Here is a 19,975-nt window from a genome sequence, read left to right as displayed (position 1 = left end):
GCGACCCACGATCCGCGGTAGTCTGGGGCCAAGTGTAATTTCCACTATATGCTGAAATATCTCATAAATTGCCATTAGGTCTGCCAATGTCTTTTCGTTAAGATTTTTCTAACGCATTGAAGGCCTAAGAAATGAGCACTATTGTAAATGGTGTATGTGCGTGTTTAAGGTAGTTTTGTATATACCAAGTCATCCAACCATGTACTATAAAGTCCAAATGAATGGTTTATAAGAATGGAACATTACGTCACTACTTAGTAAAAGCGACTAGCCTGTTAATCACGTTTTTGTTTGTGCAGAAGATGACGCGAAACCCCAAATATGGTTGACTAAACTCGTTCTAGTATCAAATTTAAAAAAAAGTTGTTATGACACAAGTGATTCTGCAGCCTCTTATTATTTACAGTATGACCAATCAGCCAAATCTTAGAAGGGTTATAGAAACAACCAATAAGTTTTGAAACTTTATTGAAATACATAAAATAACGTACAATAAATTATTACAAAGATAATTACAATTATTCTCGTTATTACGTACTCATTTTTTAACAGCCATTTTTTTACATATTGCAACAAAGTATATTTAACGAAAACTAGCGCTTCTATATGTGCTTCACACACAATATACATTTAATTACTAAACAAATATCAATAGTAAAATGGTAACTTGGTGTACAAATCTGTAATAAATATTTAGCACTCACATTTGACAGTGGATGCTATCAGCTTATTTTTATTATTGTAAAGCAATACAAGAGTAGTCTTGTATAGCTTTAATACATACAATTAATATTAAACAACAATAACAACAAATGTACAGGTATTAAGGCACTTGATCGGAATTTATGAACAATGGGGCAATGCCTACTGCTTCAGGATATCCTTGACTTGTTTGGATAGACTTCTGGCTGTCAAGCTGGATATGACTGGCTTGTTAGCATCCTAAAACAGGTTTAAATTTAATTACTTTTCCATCATCTTGACCATCATTACTTACTTCTGAACTCTCAAACTTCATCCTCAAATCCCTCACAGATACTCGAATGCTGCTCAGATCATCCACCGAGGTTGACCTGGAGAAAGGTGCCCTGCCATCCACCACATCTTCTACGTCCTCAAAGATTTCGGTACTGTGCAGCTTGTTCAGCACTCCGCTAACCACGTGCTTCCTGGCCAAATCATCAATTTCCGAATTTTCCGACTTTGACGAAGGCGTGGGCGATCGAGCTACGTCCAAACTGATTTCCGGTGAGGACAGTTCAACGTATGTAGGTGTTTTGACTGTTCTGATGTATTGTTCCTCAGAATTCCTGTTTTTACGCTGATAATCATCAACAAATTCTTTGTGGTTGGTTTGGTTGGCAAAGTTTCGTACATTAGGGTCCTGGTAAATTTTAGAAATTAACGTGTTGTCTTTCCTGCGTGGTATGGAGGACACTTGAGAGTGGTCATCTATTGACAGAAGGTCTTCGTGAGAGCTGAATCTGTGAATGTTTGGTTTTTTAGGTGATTGTGCCCGCACTCTCACTTCTCCATTACTAGCCGAGGTGATTTCCACAGGACGAAAACTGGACTCGGAGTTTAGGGATAACAAATCTTCTTCGGAACTGAAAAAGGACATTTTTCCAGTTTTGCCCGATTCCCCTTCGGATGTAATACCATCATCAGATGTGCTTTTGTGGTTTAGATAAACTGAAGTAGTTTCGTTGTAGGTGAATTTATTCTCGTTGGTTTTAGGTGAGTAGAACGTAGGAGTGTAGTGGTCAGCATTACTTCCTGGAACGTCTTCACGGCTTTGTAATGAAAACAGTCGTACTCTAGGGTCTTTGTATATTCTAGAAATCAAAGTGTTGTCTTTCTTTTGGTGTAGTACTTTAGGAGGGTTGTTGTAGGATTCTTCAACTGAGCTACTCTGCAGGGAGAGCACTCTAGGTTTAGCTAGAACCGGACTTTGAACATCGTTTAGTTTAGGTTGTGCACCCAGAATTCTGGGTCGAGCAACTGGAGTTTCTTCGTAGTCGTTGCCTAGAGAACCTTGCGGCTTTACGGGTATTTGCACGTTTTCATTCTTTGACTTTATCACAATTTGCGAATGCTCCACATCGTACGAGTTCACGTAACTCAAATCCGAGTCTGAGGTATATGGGTGAGGCATTTCAGTGTATGATGGCATCGTCTGTTCTTCTGGTGTTACTAAGGCTTTTATAGCCTGATGGATGCCGTCAATCTCCAAACTTTCTTTTGGAGGGGGCAAAGTTTTGGGAGGTTCAGGGGGAGTTTCCACTTCCTGGCTGATACTGAGCAAAAATGATCTGGGTGGCGGAAGCACTTTAGGTAATTCCGGCGATGGTAAATCGTGTAGTTCGATTATTTCTTTAAGTGGGGGCGCTGTTTCAGACGAATCAGGTGGTGGACTTGGAGATCGTGATGATAATCGTTCTGATGGTGGCCACGAAATTCCATTAACCTGGGGGAGGGTTAGCAGGTATTAGTTACAGGTTGGAATGATGATGATAAGCTATATGAGGCTGTTATTTACTTTTTTAAGTTATAAAGCCAGTAATATCAATCAAAGCGCTGCTAAGTCTTAATTCAATAAAAAGACTTTCTAAATAATTCCTGATACCCCTTAACCCTCACTTTATAGCCAATCCAATAAATATACTTAATAATATTAAGCTCGTAAAAGTTAGTTTTAACATTAACTTAGAATTACACTGAAAATAGCTACTATATGAACCTATTAATGAATACAGGCAATATGGATGATTATTTACATAATGTTATTGATAAAGGGTGGAAACAAATTAGTACAAAAATTTGAACCCTGAAAAAATTTGACATATTATTCCTGTATTTTAGTCACTGATGAACACCAATTTAAACTTAATCTAATCTAAATAGCACCCAATATAATAAGAATATTCAAATAAAAAGAGTCATAAAGTTGATTTGATATTCTAGCGTCATCATAACGATGCAGTAAAGTTTTGTTCAACACTCGGTTTATTACGTAAACAATCTTGTTCATTGATGAAGTAATGGAAATTATTTGAAACGTTTTTGGAAGTGATATCGCAACGCCTCATAAGTACCAGAATACTCCAAACTGACCAATAGAGTGCATTTTATATAACCACTACAATTATTAGAGATTGAAGGTTAAAAACAACGATATAACTGATAAAATAATGTTAAGTATCATACAATATTAATTTAATAACTATTATTATGATAAATAAATCTAAAGGATGACACTTACTTGGGTGGTGCTACTCGCAAGTACACGAAAAGTTACGTATTGAGCCTGGATCATAAATATCGATTAAATAAGCGTTTTATCTAGGGAGGGACGTTCAAGTACTAATTTGTCATTATCTAAAATAAAATGTGATAATGTGATGATAACGTCTCGCAAAAAAAGTGACAGGGCTTGTTCGCAACCAATGTAATCACTTTACTTAGCCTTTAAAGCAAAATTTCACCGGATCATGTTAACCTAAAGTTAATACAGTTAAACTACTATACAACTACTCCCTGATTATTATTATTTTCAAATAATTACTATCATATAGAAATAACAAATCATCATGCACTACTAATTATTATTGTAAGTTGAAAAGGAAAACACATAACTGAAACACTACTAAAGCCAAATCCAGATTTATTCGTCAATAATTAATATAATAACTATTTTGTATAAATAAAAATATATTAGATAAAATAATGGCCGGTACAGGTAACTGGTGACTTAAGATAGACTGGCACAAATAACTGAAGATTGTGTGAAAAATTGAAGAAGAATAACAAACATGACTACTTACAACTAAATAACAATATTCTTCTTCATTTTTTTATCGTCAGATTCAACCCTCTACATTTTTAAACTAAAACTACTCTAGGGAATCGTTACCACTATCCGGAAAGTAGAGTAAGGGGTTTTGTACAAAATTCCTACTCGAATTTCTGGGAGAGTACAAAGTTCGGTGCAAATTCGAATAAGTCGAAATTTCTTCCAGATTTTTATGTGCTTATCTAGACTTACCTCAACGTTTAATTTGCCACCCCCTGATGGTTTGCCGGCCAGTTTTGCATAATAATCAGGCCCAAAACTGCAAAAAATCAATTAGTGTTTTTACTAATTGTCTCATTGTTGTTGTATTTTGTTTTAGAATCATGGTGTAGCATTTCAAGTGTATTTGCCAATAATTACAAATTGGCCATATTATTACAAAATTTGTATTTATTACTTTGTTGATTGCCTATGATTAGATAAGAATGCAAAGAACACCTTGCATCAGACATGATTATCTAAAAATATTAATTTACAATATATTGTGAAAACAAAATTTCTAGAAAAAGTCTGCCAAGCTAAAGAAAATTGTAAAATAATAAATTGAAGTAAACTACAAAAATTATTAATTATTACTTACATGTGGGGCGTTGGGCGATTTTTAACCTCTTCTGTAAATATTTCCACTAAAGTTTTAGACATTTTAGGAATTTTAAACCCGGATTAGTCTGAATATGTGGCCACTTTGCGAATAAATGCAAAATATCTATAGAACCAGTGTATCTACATCAAGAGTATGTTAATTACTGATCGAAATTTTGAATTATCTTATCGGGGTATTGTTAAGTTGTAGGTCTGTTGCAAAAAGCCTAATTCATCTATCTTAATCTCGCTTATGAGTGATATATGTGATATACTATATGCAAAAGCGTGTTATCTTAGGTAAAATCGTTTTGTCTGAGATAACGACAAGTTTATACTATAATAGAAGGTTGAGATTTCAATTATTGGAAACTCACTTAGAAAAACCTTCAAGCTTATCATCGGTTCACTTATTAACAATAACTCGTAAGTGGTGTTTTTTTCAACGTTACAAGGGATTAGTATTGTTTTTCAGTCTTAATTAAAGATACTTAGATTAACGACTTGCAAATTCAATTTGTATTTTGGGTAGCTTACCTAATGCCAGCAGCGCTTCGTGATCTTTTTATTCGTTTTTCGATGCTTTCCTTCGAGTAGGGATTGTTTTTCATTTCGATTGCGTGGTTCCATTTTTCTTTTTCTTTTTTACTATAAGTTCCACCTGGAAACAACAAATCCAAATATTAGATATCGCAACACCCATATTGAACACTTAATGAACTTACCAACAAACTCCAGATCACTGCCATCATCTTCAGGAGCATTTCTCTCCTCCTTCAACTCGGCTCTAACCAGTCCATTGGACCTAAATCAATCAAAACATACTTTTAGAGAAGAGTTTAGAGATATTCATTGAAAAGTTATCCCCAAGCAATTCAAGTGCTAGTAGCTAATTGATACGTGTGAGTGTAAAGGTCACTGAAACCTTATTGTTTTACTGATATTCTATAAATAACCCAATATCAATTAGCATCCAGTCTACAAAGTCAATTTTGCTGAACTATTAGTTAATCATTACCCCTCTTCTTCAACTGATCTTTTCCTAATTTGTTTAGGTAATGAAGCATATTTCTCCGTGTACTCTGCTTCCTTTTCTGTGTTGCTGTACGCCGATAAGAAGGAGGAATCATCTACATCTAACAAAAAAATCGTTACACCCTAGTAAAGTCTTTAAAAAAACTGAAACTCACTATCATCATCCAAAGACATATCGGTTTTCGAAACGTCCTGGACGTCGAACGTTTTCTGCTCTTGTCCGTTAACTTCTTTAACCCCGGAATCGGTGGACGACTCGCTTTGTACTTCTGCATTTTCTCCAACATCACAAACGGAAGAGTTCCCTCCACCAATGACGTTCTTGGATTGGACGAGCAAAGAATGAGTCGTGGATGGTTGGATGGGTTCTTCGTAGTCCGATCCAACATCGGATAAATCGGATGTATCGTCTAGTGGCTTATCTCCAATAAGTACCTGATGGTAAATTTTGCTTTTTCAGTTACATACAATCATCACCTTCTCCATACAGAGACACAACTTCAAATATGTTACTCACTTTAGCTTCGTTTGATGGGTTCGGCACCAACATCGGTACAGGCACTGGGGAATTGGTACCTTGAAATTTCCGTTTTTGCAAGAACCAGTTGGATTCGCTATCGTTCAATAGCGAGGAACTCGATCTGAAGTATTCTCCATCATCTTCGGATTCGGAATTTTCTACTTCTTCAATGTCTTGTTTAATCTGGAAATTGTTTTTATAGTTTTTGTAAGATTTTTAATCCATCTGCTACATTCCTATGCCTTTTAGAGGGTTTTTAGACGTTTTGCAACATTTTTAGGTCTTTTTCAACATCTATAACATTTCTAAACCTTATTTAACATTCTTAGGCGTTTTTGCAAGTTCTTAGACGTTATCGTTATCTTTATTAATGGTTTCAAGCACTCTACATCATTTTTAGACGTTTTACAATATTGCTAAGCATTTTGCAACTCTTTAGACCTTTTGCAACATTTTTAAGCAAACATCACTCACCATTAAAGTAACTTTATCCACGTATTTTCTGGATCCCGGCCGACGCGTATCGGTGTGAAGCCATTCCTCCAGGCTGGACACCGAAGTGGTGTCCAAATCCGTGGTTTTCCATTTGTTTTCCAACGTTTCCTCACCGAAGAAATATTCCCGGTCATTATTATTTTTGGATGAGGCCGATAGGCGACTGGAAACACTATTGGCTGACGACGAGGGCAGATGATTGTTTTGGCAACTAGTTACCACCTAAAATTCAGTTTTATGTTAAGTTTCAATAAGAGAAATCATACCTAACTCGACTTCTTCGCGATTTTTTAGTGCTTATACACACAATCGCCATACGATAATACATAAGTTGTTTTTTTTACTGAATACTAGGCTTTTGTGGCATTTGACACACTTTTTCTTTAAAGGTTTCAGATTTATGCTCCCCATATATAGATAATTCGATTAGTTGAAACCTTGCACATTAGGAAAAAGTCTAGGTATAGTCACCCTGGGAATAATGTAACAAAATTGGCTTGGTTTGTTACAACATTAATTAACTTGAATGGAACCGTAGTGTTCATGTTTGTAAAAAATAGTTAACAATAATTGAACTAAATGCGTTAATCATCATTTACCTTATTAATGATGGCTGTAGCCAATAAGTCCTCATAGGTCTTGTTGGTGGTGTCTTCTGGGACATTTACAGGGTGTATTCTGGCCTGTTCAAGCAAAGGCAAGTTCACAGCCTCTTTTAGGAGTTTTTCAATTAATTGTTTCAATGCTTCGTGTGCTGTAGCATGGTGATTGGCCGATCACTGGCAAACCTGTAATAAGTGGAAAAAGACAATCAGAAAATCACAGTTTTACGGTTATTATAGAGACACCCAAGCTAACTCTAGTTAATTTTTGATACTGGACTGACTTACCTAAAACGACTTCAACAAAATACTGGAAAAAGTACAATCCAGCGGCAAAAAAACAGATACGAGGTTACGAATACACAAATCAACACTGTAAAGAACATGTCACTCTGTACGTTTCTTATCTCACTAGATATGTGCGTATAATGAGTGATCTTAGATGATTAAAAGGATCACAGTGAAAACACATGTGTAATAACTTAAATTTTGTGATTATTGTCGATTAGAATGCACTTGCTTTTCCAGTGAAAAGTCCAAGTGCGCTTTGTATCGAGTTTATCTAGCAATAAAAGTTCACGTTTATGTACTATAGTTGTACATACACGTTTAAAAACAAATTTGTTCAACTTTGGTACAATTAAATTGAAAATAACTCGAAGGTTGATTGTAGGTAAATGATAACCCGAAGCTAGTAGGCTTTCGAATAACATTACTTTTCAGCTTTAGGGACAATTCTTTAAAAAATTCCAATACTGATAATTATTATTGTTATTTATTGTTGAGTAGACTGATTTATGATGGAGATAAAAACAGGTAATTAAACAAACAATAAAAAAGGCTTAATAATTCTGTAAAGTGTTGTTTTATCTTATGACTCAATGGAGTAATTGTGTAATAGTAATATGAATCAAAAAATGGCCAACCACTTGGTTGCTGTTAGTCACTGTAATCCTTTTAATAAGCCGCAACACAAAAACTTAAACAAATCTTCACTTTTACCGCACACGTGTGAATTTAACGACCACGACTGGCACGGCTAAAGGTTTCATCTGCCAATGCTCGTACAAAAAAACCTATTCTAAACAGTTGATCAATGTACACATACGAGGAAATTTAAAGATAACGATGGTCAAGGTACGACCGGTATGGAAGAAAAAAAAAAACGATTTTGCAAGGTCGCACATCAACTATAATGATGAGCAATTTTGTTAGGTTTAAACTGGTTATTTACAACCATACAGTTTTACCGTCTTTTTTGATCTTACTATAGAGGGTGGTCCTCCAGGAACTGCACTGGAAAAAGTACAAGTGAGAAAAATCTGAAAATCTGAAGGACCACCCTGTATATACAGTTGATTGAAGAAAAAAAACTTCACGATCGTTATACCGCTAAACTTAGTAATGCAGCACGCACTTCTTGATTTAGTCCAAGTGGACTGGAATTTAAAGCTATTGACCATAATCGTTGTGATGAATATTGATAATGTGACATTTTTAGTGAAAAAGTTGATTTAATAGCGAATATGATATGTTAGGACGTTTCACTGGAAAAATGTTATTTGCACTTTAAATGTAAACAGTTGGTGCTTCCACTGCTAAACACTTTTGCTCCAACATATAGTGAAATAATAATAACTGATTAAAATCAAGAAGACAAGTGAGTGAATAGTGATATATGGAAAAAATATTTGCAGTGCAGACAAACGGTGCTAAATATATGCTTTCAAAGATGACTTACTGATAATGGACATTGAAATTTGTAAAGCTGAGCTTAATTCAGTTAATGTGTTACTGAGATCCGCATGATACGTATCGAATAGATGCCTATCTGAAATTTTTCAGGATTTTATACTCTTCTCATACAGCTAATTTTACTTACATTGAGGATCATTGTACAACATTGTAACGCTGGCATTATCCACGTTCTCTCCAAGCATAATATTCACCAATTTCTCAATAAAGTCCCGGATCTGCTCCCGTTCCAATTTCTGCAGTGAATCCAGGTCCGGATTTGTGTTGGTCTCGGCGTCCAGCATTATGTTACCTTCACAAACTTGTACGTAAGTACTTGAAACTAAAACAGCACTTAATTAATACCTTGTGACTTGCTAGGTCGAATGGCAGTCAGGAAATTTTTGAACCAGGAATCGGAGGGTTTCAAACAGTTCTGGCAGATCCACTGGGTGTGCTGAACGAATTTGGCGCATTTGATGGTGCAAACTTTCGCTCCGCATTTCGCACAAGTCACCAAATCGTCGTTGAGGATGTTGAGTGTGGAGTGTAGGTAGGTTCCGCAGATTTCACAGTACCAGTCCAGTTTCTTTTTACGACTTCTGAGAATAATCAGTGTGTATAAATTAAATTGATGCTTAATCTTCTCGTAAAATCTGAATTAAGAACTAGGTCATCAATATAGTTTTTCCAATATCAAACCTCACTTGCATACACATTTTAGTATAAACAAATTGAAACGTACATGCCTCCACGTAGAAAAAACATCAACAATCATTATCAATTAACATAAAAAACAAATTACAGGTGTAAAATGTTCTTGTTGGGTGGTATAACAGTTTTGGCAGACCACTTGGTCGAGATACTCTCTGTACATATGTGCCCATTTAGTTTACGTAATTTATTATCTAAGAGAATTACCGCGGCCCAAGTTGTGCTACTTTACAGACGAGAAAGTGTATTTTCGTGCGATGTAATCTTTTCGTACCCAATAACACTCTTACTTTTGTACGGGAACGACATCCTAAAAGCTGTGAAGACAATACGAATTTGTGCGTAAAAAAGTGCGTTTGCAATGATTAAGTGAGTGTGAAAATGTGGTTTTCTTCGTTGATTGCTAGTTTGGAAAGTACCGGAGTGAATCTGGATAATCCCCCTGGAAGACCAACAAAGACCAACACGACCCATTTGGATGTGTTTATGTTGTTGTTTTTATTGTGCACTTTAGAAGTGGTTATATGCAAAATTATTACGTACGATCAAGAAAATGAGATGCACGGTACGTCTTCGGTACGCAGATCTCCGATGGAAATGTTCTTTGACAGGGACTGATAAGTGTAATGTAAAAATATAAGCAAAAATGTGATTGTAAGATTTAAACTTGCCTGTATACAATAAAAATGATTTGAAGTATCTGCATGTGTAGTATCTGAGTAATAATAATCTGCTTATAGAATGAAAAGATGATAAACAAGAAAATCTTTGCAAAAGTCGTCCTGTGTAGTCAACGTTAGGAAATTTGAATATAATAATAGTGAAAGTTATTTAATGATAAACATCCTACACTTTACCACTGCATTAGAATATGTAACTCACCTAAATTAACATAACAGAGTATTACTGTCTTAAACTAAACCACTTTTCTCACACATATTACTATACTGATGAGCCCCCCAATAATGCAAACCGAACCAATAATCAATTAGTGCAGCGTGACCAACAAATTGTTCATGCTATACGATTGAATCAAATAGTAAATTATCACTCGGTTTTAATGAATTTCACAAAACGCGCGTGTGAATCGCCATTGATTTGTGTATATGTGTGCGATACGAGAGATTTTTAAATGTAAAGTTTTAGCTTTGAACTCGCACACCGGAATTGCGCCATCATTTTGATGGCCATTGATCCGGAAACACAGCGACAAACGCATACTAAACAAATAAGTGTTACATACGCGTATATGATGGCATATAGCGGTCAAAAGGAGGACCATAAGTTACAGTCTTTATTTTAAGTAATAATAATAACGAGAGTATGTTATTTCTTGTCGAATTTTGTCCAGTACTGTGAATTAAAATGCAGTAACAAGCTTTTGATTGAATGGCGAAGGCAAACTTTATAGGGAAACTGCCAGAACCATTGAGTTCCAGTGAGTTCATCTTTTGATTTCTTGTAATTGTCAAATTTTGAATTTTCGACATTTCAGACAAGTCCTTGTAACTTTGTATAAGCAACGCAAAAAACTGTTGAGAAAATCCTTTCTACTATTGCTTGTATACTTATATAAATTGTCTTAAACCTAAAATGTCCTAAATATGCCTAAATTGTTCTAAATGAGCTTAAAACTATCCGTAATAGCCTAAAATGCCTTGATTTGGGATGAAACTGAAGAAAATTAAATTCAAATTGTCAAAACTATGTCAAACCTAAAATTAACATAAAATGCCCCAAATTAGCCTAAAATGTGATAAATTGTACTTAAATTAGCCTACTAACTAACTTATGAAAAATGAGATAAAGAATCCTAAATTACCCTAAAATTCCTCAAATCAGCTTAAAATTACTTGAAAAAGCTTAAATTTATTGATTTAGGCTAAAATGCAGAAAATTAAGTTAAAATTGTCAAAATTATGTCGAAAAGCCTAAAGGTAATCCATAGGTGTAATCCGGTGATCTTGGTGGACGAATTTATCCGAAACCATAATGTTATAGGTCATTTTAAAAAGAAAAAAATAATCTTTCTGATGAGGTAAAAATAAAATATGCCTTGTATTTAAAAAAGTAGAAGTTTAGTTCAAAACTGAAAAAATAGTTTATAAAAGTAATATTAACATAATCGTAATCTACGTAAAAAAGTGCCTTAATACTGTAAAAGCGATTTTCATCAAACTCTCATAATAACGAAGTTACAGGGACTTGTCCAAAATGTCAAAAATTTGAACAAGAAAACGAAAGACGATAGGCAAATTCTGTTTAACACATCAAACTCACCTTAAAAAATACCCTGACAACGCTTTTTTGATTTTTACATTTCTTAATGGTTCTGGCAGTTTCCATATAAAAACAAACAAATTAGGCCACCCTGTACATTAGCTTATACTGAATAAAACAAAAACATACCTTTTCCCCGGACCAAATCGATAACTAATCACATAACAAACTCCAGACAAAATCCCAGCTAGTACACTAACCCCAATGCCGGTGGTGACCAAAGAAACAGCGTCGTTGGGCATTTTCCACCCAATTTTCCTGCCGCTTACCACGCAAATTTTCTGCACATAATCACATTTCACGGAAAACGGGATCATAAGAAGAGGAAATCCGTGTAGCCCCTGTAGGTCACCAGAAACCGTGTCACACCATTTTATCGGACAGTGCAACCTGATGCACTATCACAATAAAGCTCAGGTGGTACTTTGGTTAATTTGGTTTTCTGTTTTTCTAGGTGCCCCAGAGAGAAATAGAAAGGAAATAAAGATCGACTGGTTGAATTAAGAAGACGGTTTTAAAGTAAAAGGCTACTATTATCGATAACGTTAATTGAGTAATAGTGCGATGAAAGTTGATAAAGTGCAACATCCACTTAAGTTCATTTCACACATTTTTTGGTCATGTACCATTTTGTAAAAAGTATATGATTTATAGCTGCCACTATTCAACTTGTAATTCAAAGCCAATTTTTCACTCTGTTATTTCTGAAAGGAATGGCAATAAGCGGAACATTAGACTGGAAAATAAAGTTATAAAAATTAAGTGCTCCTTGATATACCATCTGTTATAACTTTCTTTTAAATAACCAGAGGAATCTATTTAACCTGGCTTTTTGTTCACTATAATAATTTCAAAGTAAAGGAAAAACATATTTTTTTTTTTATTTCTGGATGCCACTTAATTCGATATATTATTTGGCTGTTTGTATTACAAAAATTTACAAAACATTACAAATATACCGAAATTGAACTTGGAATACACAAAAAACCTACTTTTGCGCAAAATAATAAAATAGTTCGTTTAGTAGCGTCGTATTGTCGTTCTTTTTCAATAACATTCGAGCAGGGTACAAATACACCTTAATTTTCATATAAATTTTAAATTTGCCAGTGGAAAAGCGTTTTCTCCAAAGTTTTTGAGCAGCTGTAGTGCGTTTTTAAATAATATTCAAATAATGACTGAGATGTTAAAAAAATTACAGTCAACTGCAGTAACATAAACTCAAATCTGATTTTGAATAAAACAACTTCTTCAGGTTTACATAAATTTTTATACCTAAATATGTATATGCATAGACAATTTCAGCGTCATACCAACGATTTTTGTTTTTTTTTGCAATTTACATAAAACGCCAAAGCAATTGGTGCTGTAAAACTGTAATCATTTTAAAATCCCATCAAAGGATTTCGTGATGTGATGTAATTTACGATACTGACTGTGGTGTACATAAGTTGTTATCAGATATACCATACTAAACAATGGTAATGTGCGTTTTAGATGGATGAATAATTTTTGAGAACTTTTCGCAAGTTTTTTTTCTGTGCAATTTGATAGGATAGAACTTTCAACACACAAAGATATTAATCGAACCCAAAAATGGTAAAGTTGAAGAATTGATATTTTTTAATAATTGTTAATATAGCGACCTACATAAAGGATAGACACGCATAAGTCATTTTAACACTTGAAATTTAATTATTATAGGAAAAAGAGGGAGTTTACCTTTATTCAAGGCTACACAAACCTGTCAAAAACAGAAAACCAAATGCTTGCTGGCATTAAACAAGTTTTTAGAGTAAAATCATCTTACCGCGCGATACACACCGTAAAGTCACATAACCGAACCCAAAATTCGTAGACGCTTTTACCGCAATCACGAGATAAGTATAAAGCCGACTCCGCCTGAATAACAGCAATATCTGACGTCCCCCGACCTTGCGAAAGGTAAATATGTTGAACGGAATCTTTGCATTGATTCCGCAGTAGGAATATCGATCATAGAAGACAGAAGAAAGTGTTTAAAGGTGTGCTCTTTCTACACCTTGTGTGACTTTGGGTTCTTGCAATATATGGCGTTTCAGTTCAAATAAAAAACTTTCACTGAAGATCTTAAAGGACCCTGATTCTAATTTATTATGTAAGAAAAAAGCAGGGTCATCGACATTTTTTGGCCCGTGGCCTCCCAAATTGATCTTCTTGAGAAGAAGCTGTAATCTTGAAGCTGAAGAAGCTCTGATGAAAAAGCTTTAAGACTGAAATTCTTCTGAACCCACTAAAAATTAGTGTTCTGACTTTACTAAACAGAAAGTCTATAAAAAACGTCCACACACATGTTAATGACCCAATACAAAGCATATGTTACAGAAAAATACTTTCTCCCAAATCTATAAGCTAATCTTGCATAACTATATCATTTGAAACTTTTATGCTAATTGATTATAGTTAACAAATACAGATTTTTGATTGCCTCATTATCGATCACTTTTTCTGTCCTAGAGATAACTAAATTAAACAACCCGATATTATATAATATTAAATAAACTGCACAAGTGCACAAAAACACAGTTGGAAGTTGAGTAAATGCTATTAATCTTAATTACGCGGTGGTTCTGTAAAGTCAAAAAAAACCATGGGAACTTATTTTCATAATTGTTATGTTTTTAGAACGGTCAAACAGTGTTGCGGTTTATCGACCACTGGATTATTAAGTAAAATTGTGTTTACTTACAAGAAGAATTTTTGCATCTTATATGGTTGGACCTGTAAATAAACAAAAACAACTCTCAGTCAGTGAGTTTTTGATATAGTCAGATTTGCATAAATGATAATACTACTTTTATCTGATATATGTTTGGATCGATGCAGAACTATTTACACTTAATTAGTTCACATGTGCAGCATTTGCGTTTATCAAACTGGTGGGTTTAAGTCAATAACAATTAATAAGTACTTACAATTAATCAAACATCCAAACAATCATAGGGACACAACAACAGTAAAGCTATGCAGTAACAAAGTTTTAATTTCACTTCCTGCATACGCGACAAGAATGTTTTAACAGTTAAATCACAATAATTAATACGATTGATTACTAAAGAACTTTATTGCAACTAACGTATAAATAAATAACAGGGAGAACAAAAAACAAATTAACCAAACGCTTCACTTTCAACAGATTCATTATCAGAGTTACGACTGTCATTTATGATGTTTCCATCATCATCATCGTCACTAGGCAACTGATCATTGTCTACCTCCATTTGATCATCGTTGGAGGAGACCACAGTGCTTTGGCTTTGAATTTCCTCGCCGTCAATGTCCTTATTCCGTAGAACGCCCAACCAAAACGCCGACGAACAGTTATTGGCCACCAGAGCGGCTTTCACCCTGTATATAATGGATTCGATGGTTTGCTTGAACGATGGTATGTGAGCCACTATGGTTGTGTCTTTAGTCAACTTGGATTGGCAACACAAGTGATGTAAGAACCTTGTGGTGGTCTGAATCGTCCTTAGAACTTTATATACAGCGTCCGTGTTAGTTTTCATCATAATCTCCATCATAGGCAGTCCGCTAATCAGGAAAATTTTCAAAATTCCTATAGTTTTCTTGAGAAAACAGGCCATGTTGTTTTTGTAGTTTAATTGCTTGGCAATGTTCATTAAGCTCGTGAGGGTAGCGGCCACAGTCAACCACAGAGATATGTGTTCTATATTGGTTAAGGATTGAATCTCAGTTCTTATTGCAGAAAGCAAAGCATTGCATAATTCAAGGTAAAACACGTGGAAGTTCTTTCGGTCTATTGCAGGAAATTTAGTGAGGCAACCATTCTTTGATTCAAGTGATTGCAGGTCAGCAATGACTTCATCAACTAACTCAGCCAGTGCATCAGTTTTAGAGTCTTTCAAATACGTTTTAACTAAAAAGTCAATGTTACGATTGCACTGCATTCCGTGATCTAACTTTCCAGAGTTGTCGTACCATCGTTTACTCAGAAAACCTTCAGCTAATGATGTCAACTTTCTTTTTATTTCGGTTGTGGGTACTGTCAGATTGTGCAACACATTAACGATATTCACTAAAGTAACCGCATGAGATAAGTGGAGACAATGGTCTTTGAAAGAGCTAATTTTCTGGACAAAATCCACGATAAGCCTATTAGCTGAGGCTAAAGTTTGGCTCCCAGTTTGTCTAGTAGACTTCAAAATATCACGCAGCACATCCATATTGCCTGTGTGTTGAAAACCGGGCCACTGAAAAATTAAATTGAAAATTTGCAGGATGTTACTAAAGCAGGATTTGACTTCGTTTGCTTCATCAGTGTAATGAGCTTCTTCTCCTTCTTCAATGATTTCATCTAGTTTTTTAACGATTATTTCTAGGAAGTTGTTTACATAGCGAATTATGTAAGTACAATCTTTGATTAAATGTTCTGGTTTAACATCGTTCAAATGGCACAAACGCGAATCAGTTTTGTTTTGAGTTAACGTCTCCAACTTGTAAATAAAATCGTTCAGAATAAATTTTACTTGGGATAAATTAAGGGTAGTCTTAGTTCGGTCTTCTTCAAAAGTTAACGGGTATTTTATTAGTTTGATTATATCTGTGTCCATTTCTCTAAACTGAATTCCGCCGATTTGGACTGAAGGAAGTTTTTTTGTGGGTTTATTGGTTGCTTGAGTATTGACTGTAGTGTTACAAGTTTCGTCAACAACTACCGCAGTTGATTTAAACTTTTTCTTCGGGTTTTTAGTGACTTTAGTCACCTGTTTGGTGACGTTTTTAACCGAATCGAAGTAGCTTAAAGGTAAGTTGTGCGAGGGCACTTGCATCAAAAAACTATAGAACTTGGTCTCCACTTCAATTAAGTCGCTTAACCTTCTGACTACCCTCTGTTGCAATAGTTGGTCTTTTTGGGTTACAAACGCGTTAATAATTTCTCTAAACCAGTTGATGCAGTGAAACAAGCAATCTACAACTTGACTGATTTGATCAGCGTCCAGATCCTTGGGATCTTCAGCTTCAGGAAGGATTACTCCACAACCTAACAGAGAGTCAATATGAGACAAATGGCCGTGTTGTCTAAAATGTAGTAGCCTAAGCACACGAAAATACGGAGATAACAAAAGAATCTTATCATTTTTGCCGCATACTGTGAAACCTCCAATATTAATGGCAAACACATCTGTAGTCTCATCAGGACTGTTCAACTCGTACTGAATGGTGAAAGTAAGGTCATTTGTGGGTTTTGGTACAGTGGAACTTAAAAATGTTTTCTCAAAATCCTCTTCCACACTTTTATACAACCAGTAAAGAAAATATTTATCAAAAAGTTGGTCTCCAGCTAGAATGGATGCCAACTGATCGTAGTATAAGCACAACAAGTCGGGATTGTCTCCTGTTGCGCACTGTACCAGTTCTAACAATTCCACCCCCTCTCTAGACGCATTTGACTTCAAACATTGCTCTTTAGGTAAATCTGTTACATCTAACACGTCAGCGTCATCATTATCCACGTAAATTGTATGTTTGACCATCACTATAGCACTAATAATCCCTCTGTGTTTGATGACTCGTTCACAACGTGACAACTGTTTGCGTACAGTGTTAAACAACTGATCACGAAATCCGGAAAGTGCGTCTTGAGATCTCTGGCCACAAAGCAAAGAACATAGTATATCAAACACCGTTTTCACATCTTTTAATTCCAACATGTCCAGCTTCTCCAGCAGTTGCATTAATAAAATTATGTGCGTTTGAACTTTCTGACAATCTGCATGAACTAAAGTCAGTATTAACTGCAATACAGTATTGATGGTGCAATGATCATTAGATCCAGTCAAACAAATCAAATTGGACAGTATTTCTGCCCTGTATATTGCTGATGTGTACTGATGATTGAATAAATGTTCAAACAACGTGGTGGCAAATTTGGCTATAATGGTATCTTTAGAGAATCTAATCAAATAACAGCCAATTTCAATGATATCACTCATGTAATCTTTTATAAACTGCTGGGTCATGTACTTTTCAAAAGCCTTCTCCAGTAAACCAACTTTAAACAAACCCAACCCAACCCGTTTCCGGAATATCATTTGAATGTGACGTTTTCTCATGTCAGTATTGTGATGCAACATAATGATAATTAACAAATCTATAGGTTTGTGATCTATTGCACTTTTGCAGTTTGCTATGGTGTTCAACCAGCCTTCCGTCACCACTTTCTGCGTCAGCGCAGAAGTTTGGATATAGTTGAAAATCAACGTTTTGTCTGACTCTTTCTCCTTACTGGTATTGCTTACCATGTTATCCAATGAGTTGCGGATCTTAAGTAGAGTTGTTACAATAGTTGGAGACCTAAAGTCGCTAATAAGAAACCTAACGAATATAAGATAAACCCGCAGTGAGGCACCTGCAAACATTCTAGCTAGAATTCGGTCGTGGATTTGCATTTTTATGTCCGCGCTTAAGTTTAGAGCAGTCAAACAGTTTACAATAGCACCACACAGTTCCTCATTATTGTCCAAGAGTTTCGTTAGATGATCGGCTGCATAATCGCATTGGTCATCGGGAATAATTTCAGGAATCACTTCAAGAATTTCGAGTTGACAAGGAAAGGAGGCTATTTGCAAAAAGTCTAGAAGGCTCTTAGCGAGCGATTCTCCGTTTTTAATTGTTGGAAGGCAGGTGAGTGGTTTCAGTAACGTTCTTAACCATGAGGTGTCTTCGGTCGGTTCCATTAAATCTGCGGTTATGTTTTCTGAAATTATTTGGATAACGTCCTCCTGAAGGGAGTCGATTTTTAAAAAAATGCTGAAACAAAAAGTACTCAAATAAACTGCAGTCATTTTAGCATGACAAACTAGGCTTAGGGTTCAGTTAATTCTGGAGTTAATTTAACTGTTTAATTATTTACTGATAAAGAGAAAAAAATACTTTCTAGCAGAGTTTAGCAGCCTAACTATCTGATCAATAAATATGGTTCATTAAAAGCCATAGGAACAACATTGCCCACTACATCCCTATACTGCATCAGTAATTATTGATCCTTAACCAGTATTTGACCAATTTTAAGTAAAGTTCCATAAAACAAGATTTTTTGGGTTCCTGTTCTGTCTTCAGTTCTGCAGCGTGTATTGAAAATAACACCCAGGCTCTTCATTACCTTATTGGGAATCCTTTTGTGAACATCAAAAATTAATTTTTACAAATAGCCCTACATTTTTCATTTATGTTAGTTTACACATATTTTTGTTATTCTTTTGTTTGGAAATATTGATTGAAGACCATAAATTGAAGTAGTCTATTGACATAGAAATAATTAAAGAACTGTGTTATTTATTCTTCCATTCACAAAAAAATACAATTTTGTATGGATATAATATTTGTTAATGCAAAAACTAGAATTTACAATGTTTGAAATAGCTAATAACCTTACTAACACATAAATTCATCTGGTAGGTAGTTAATGTTATGTTTTTCACATAAATTTACAATTTTGGTTAGATGGTCAATTACTGGTACAGTGACCCTAGTTAAAGCCATTGTCTAGGATAGTACACTTACCCAAACAAACTATCCTGATAAATATAACTCTCTGTCTCATTTGGTCTTCTAAACAGTGTTGGAACTAAAAACTTCTTTACATACTTCTCCTTTTTGCACAAGTACTTCAAAACTGACACAAACCGAGCAATGGAATCAGTTCCACTGGACTCAAAGTACTTGGACATGTCTCGTACGACCAGGGCCTGTTCTCTGGTTAAAATATGGTACTGCTCAGAACTGGCTGTGAGCTTAACTCCAGCCTCTGCAAGAGGTTTTTTGAACTCATCAATACCTGATGGAAGTAGTTGAGATCGGGATTGGGTTTGAGACAGAATGCTCGTGGATTGATTGTACATTTTGTGGTTGTAATACAGTTTAAAGTTGGATATTATTAATATTGATTTCTTTAATAAAATTAAACACAAAAATGAAAATAAACAAAACGTTCGGCGGGAGTTATAAAATTAAATTGGTTGTCATTAGTCATTACTGACAGACGTTTGCTGGATTGGTGTGACGCTATCTGGTGGACGAGTGTGGAGTTATTTTAAACCACATCCACTACTTATACAAATAGTTTCCTATAACTCACTTTTTGGTTTGAGATATTGA

General features: G+C 35.0%; 1 protein-coding gene and 1 long non-coding RNA gene across 2 annotated transcripts; one reads left to right on the top strand and one right to left on the bottom strand.

Moving 5' to 3' along the window:
• Positions 1-455: 455 nt before the first annotated feature.
• On the bottom strand, positions 456-19,806 carry LOC145733493 (uncharacterized). The gene is given in 15 exon segments (XM_081986344.1): positions 456-942; positions 998-2,467; positions 4,046-4,112; positions 4,973-5,096; positions 5,161-5,240; positions 5,454-5,571; positions 5,626-5,905; positions 5,988-6,173; positions 6,465-6,707; positions 7,085-7,246; positions 7,248-7,273; positions 8,829-8,918; positions 8,970-9,134; positions 9,188-9,423; positions 19,382-19,806. Coding segments are annotated over 15 exon segments (3,663 nt in total). The 5' UTR covers positions 19,720-19,806; the 3' UTR covers positions 456-864.
• LOC145733517 (uncharacterized) lies at positions 9,006-10,234 on the top strand. The gene is made up of 2 exons (XR_014179222.1): positions 9,006-9,146; positions 9,203-10,234. It is a non-coding gene; the product is annotated as an uncharacterized LOC145733517 (long non-coding RNA).
• Positions 19,807-19,975: the final 169 nt, after the last annotated feature.

The sequence above is a fragment of the Ips typographus genome, linkage group LG9 (genome assembly GCF_016097725.1).
Source record: "Ips typographus isolate SLU linkage group LG9, UJ_Ityp_2.0, whole genome shotgun sequence".
Taxonomy (NCBI): Eukaryota; Metazoa; Arthropoda; class Insecta; order Coleoptera; family Curculionidae; genus Ips; species Ips typographus.
This window is presented reverse-complemented; position numbering and strand designations above follow the sequence as displayed.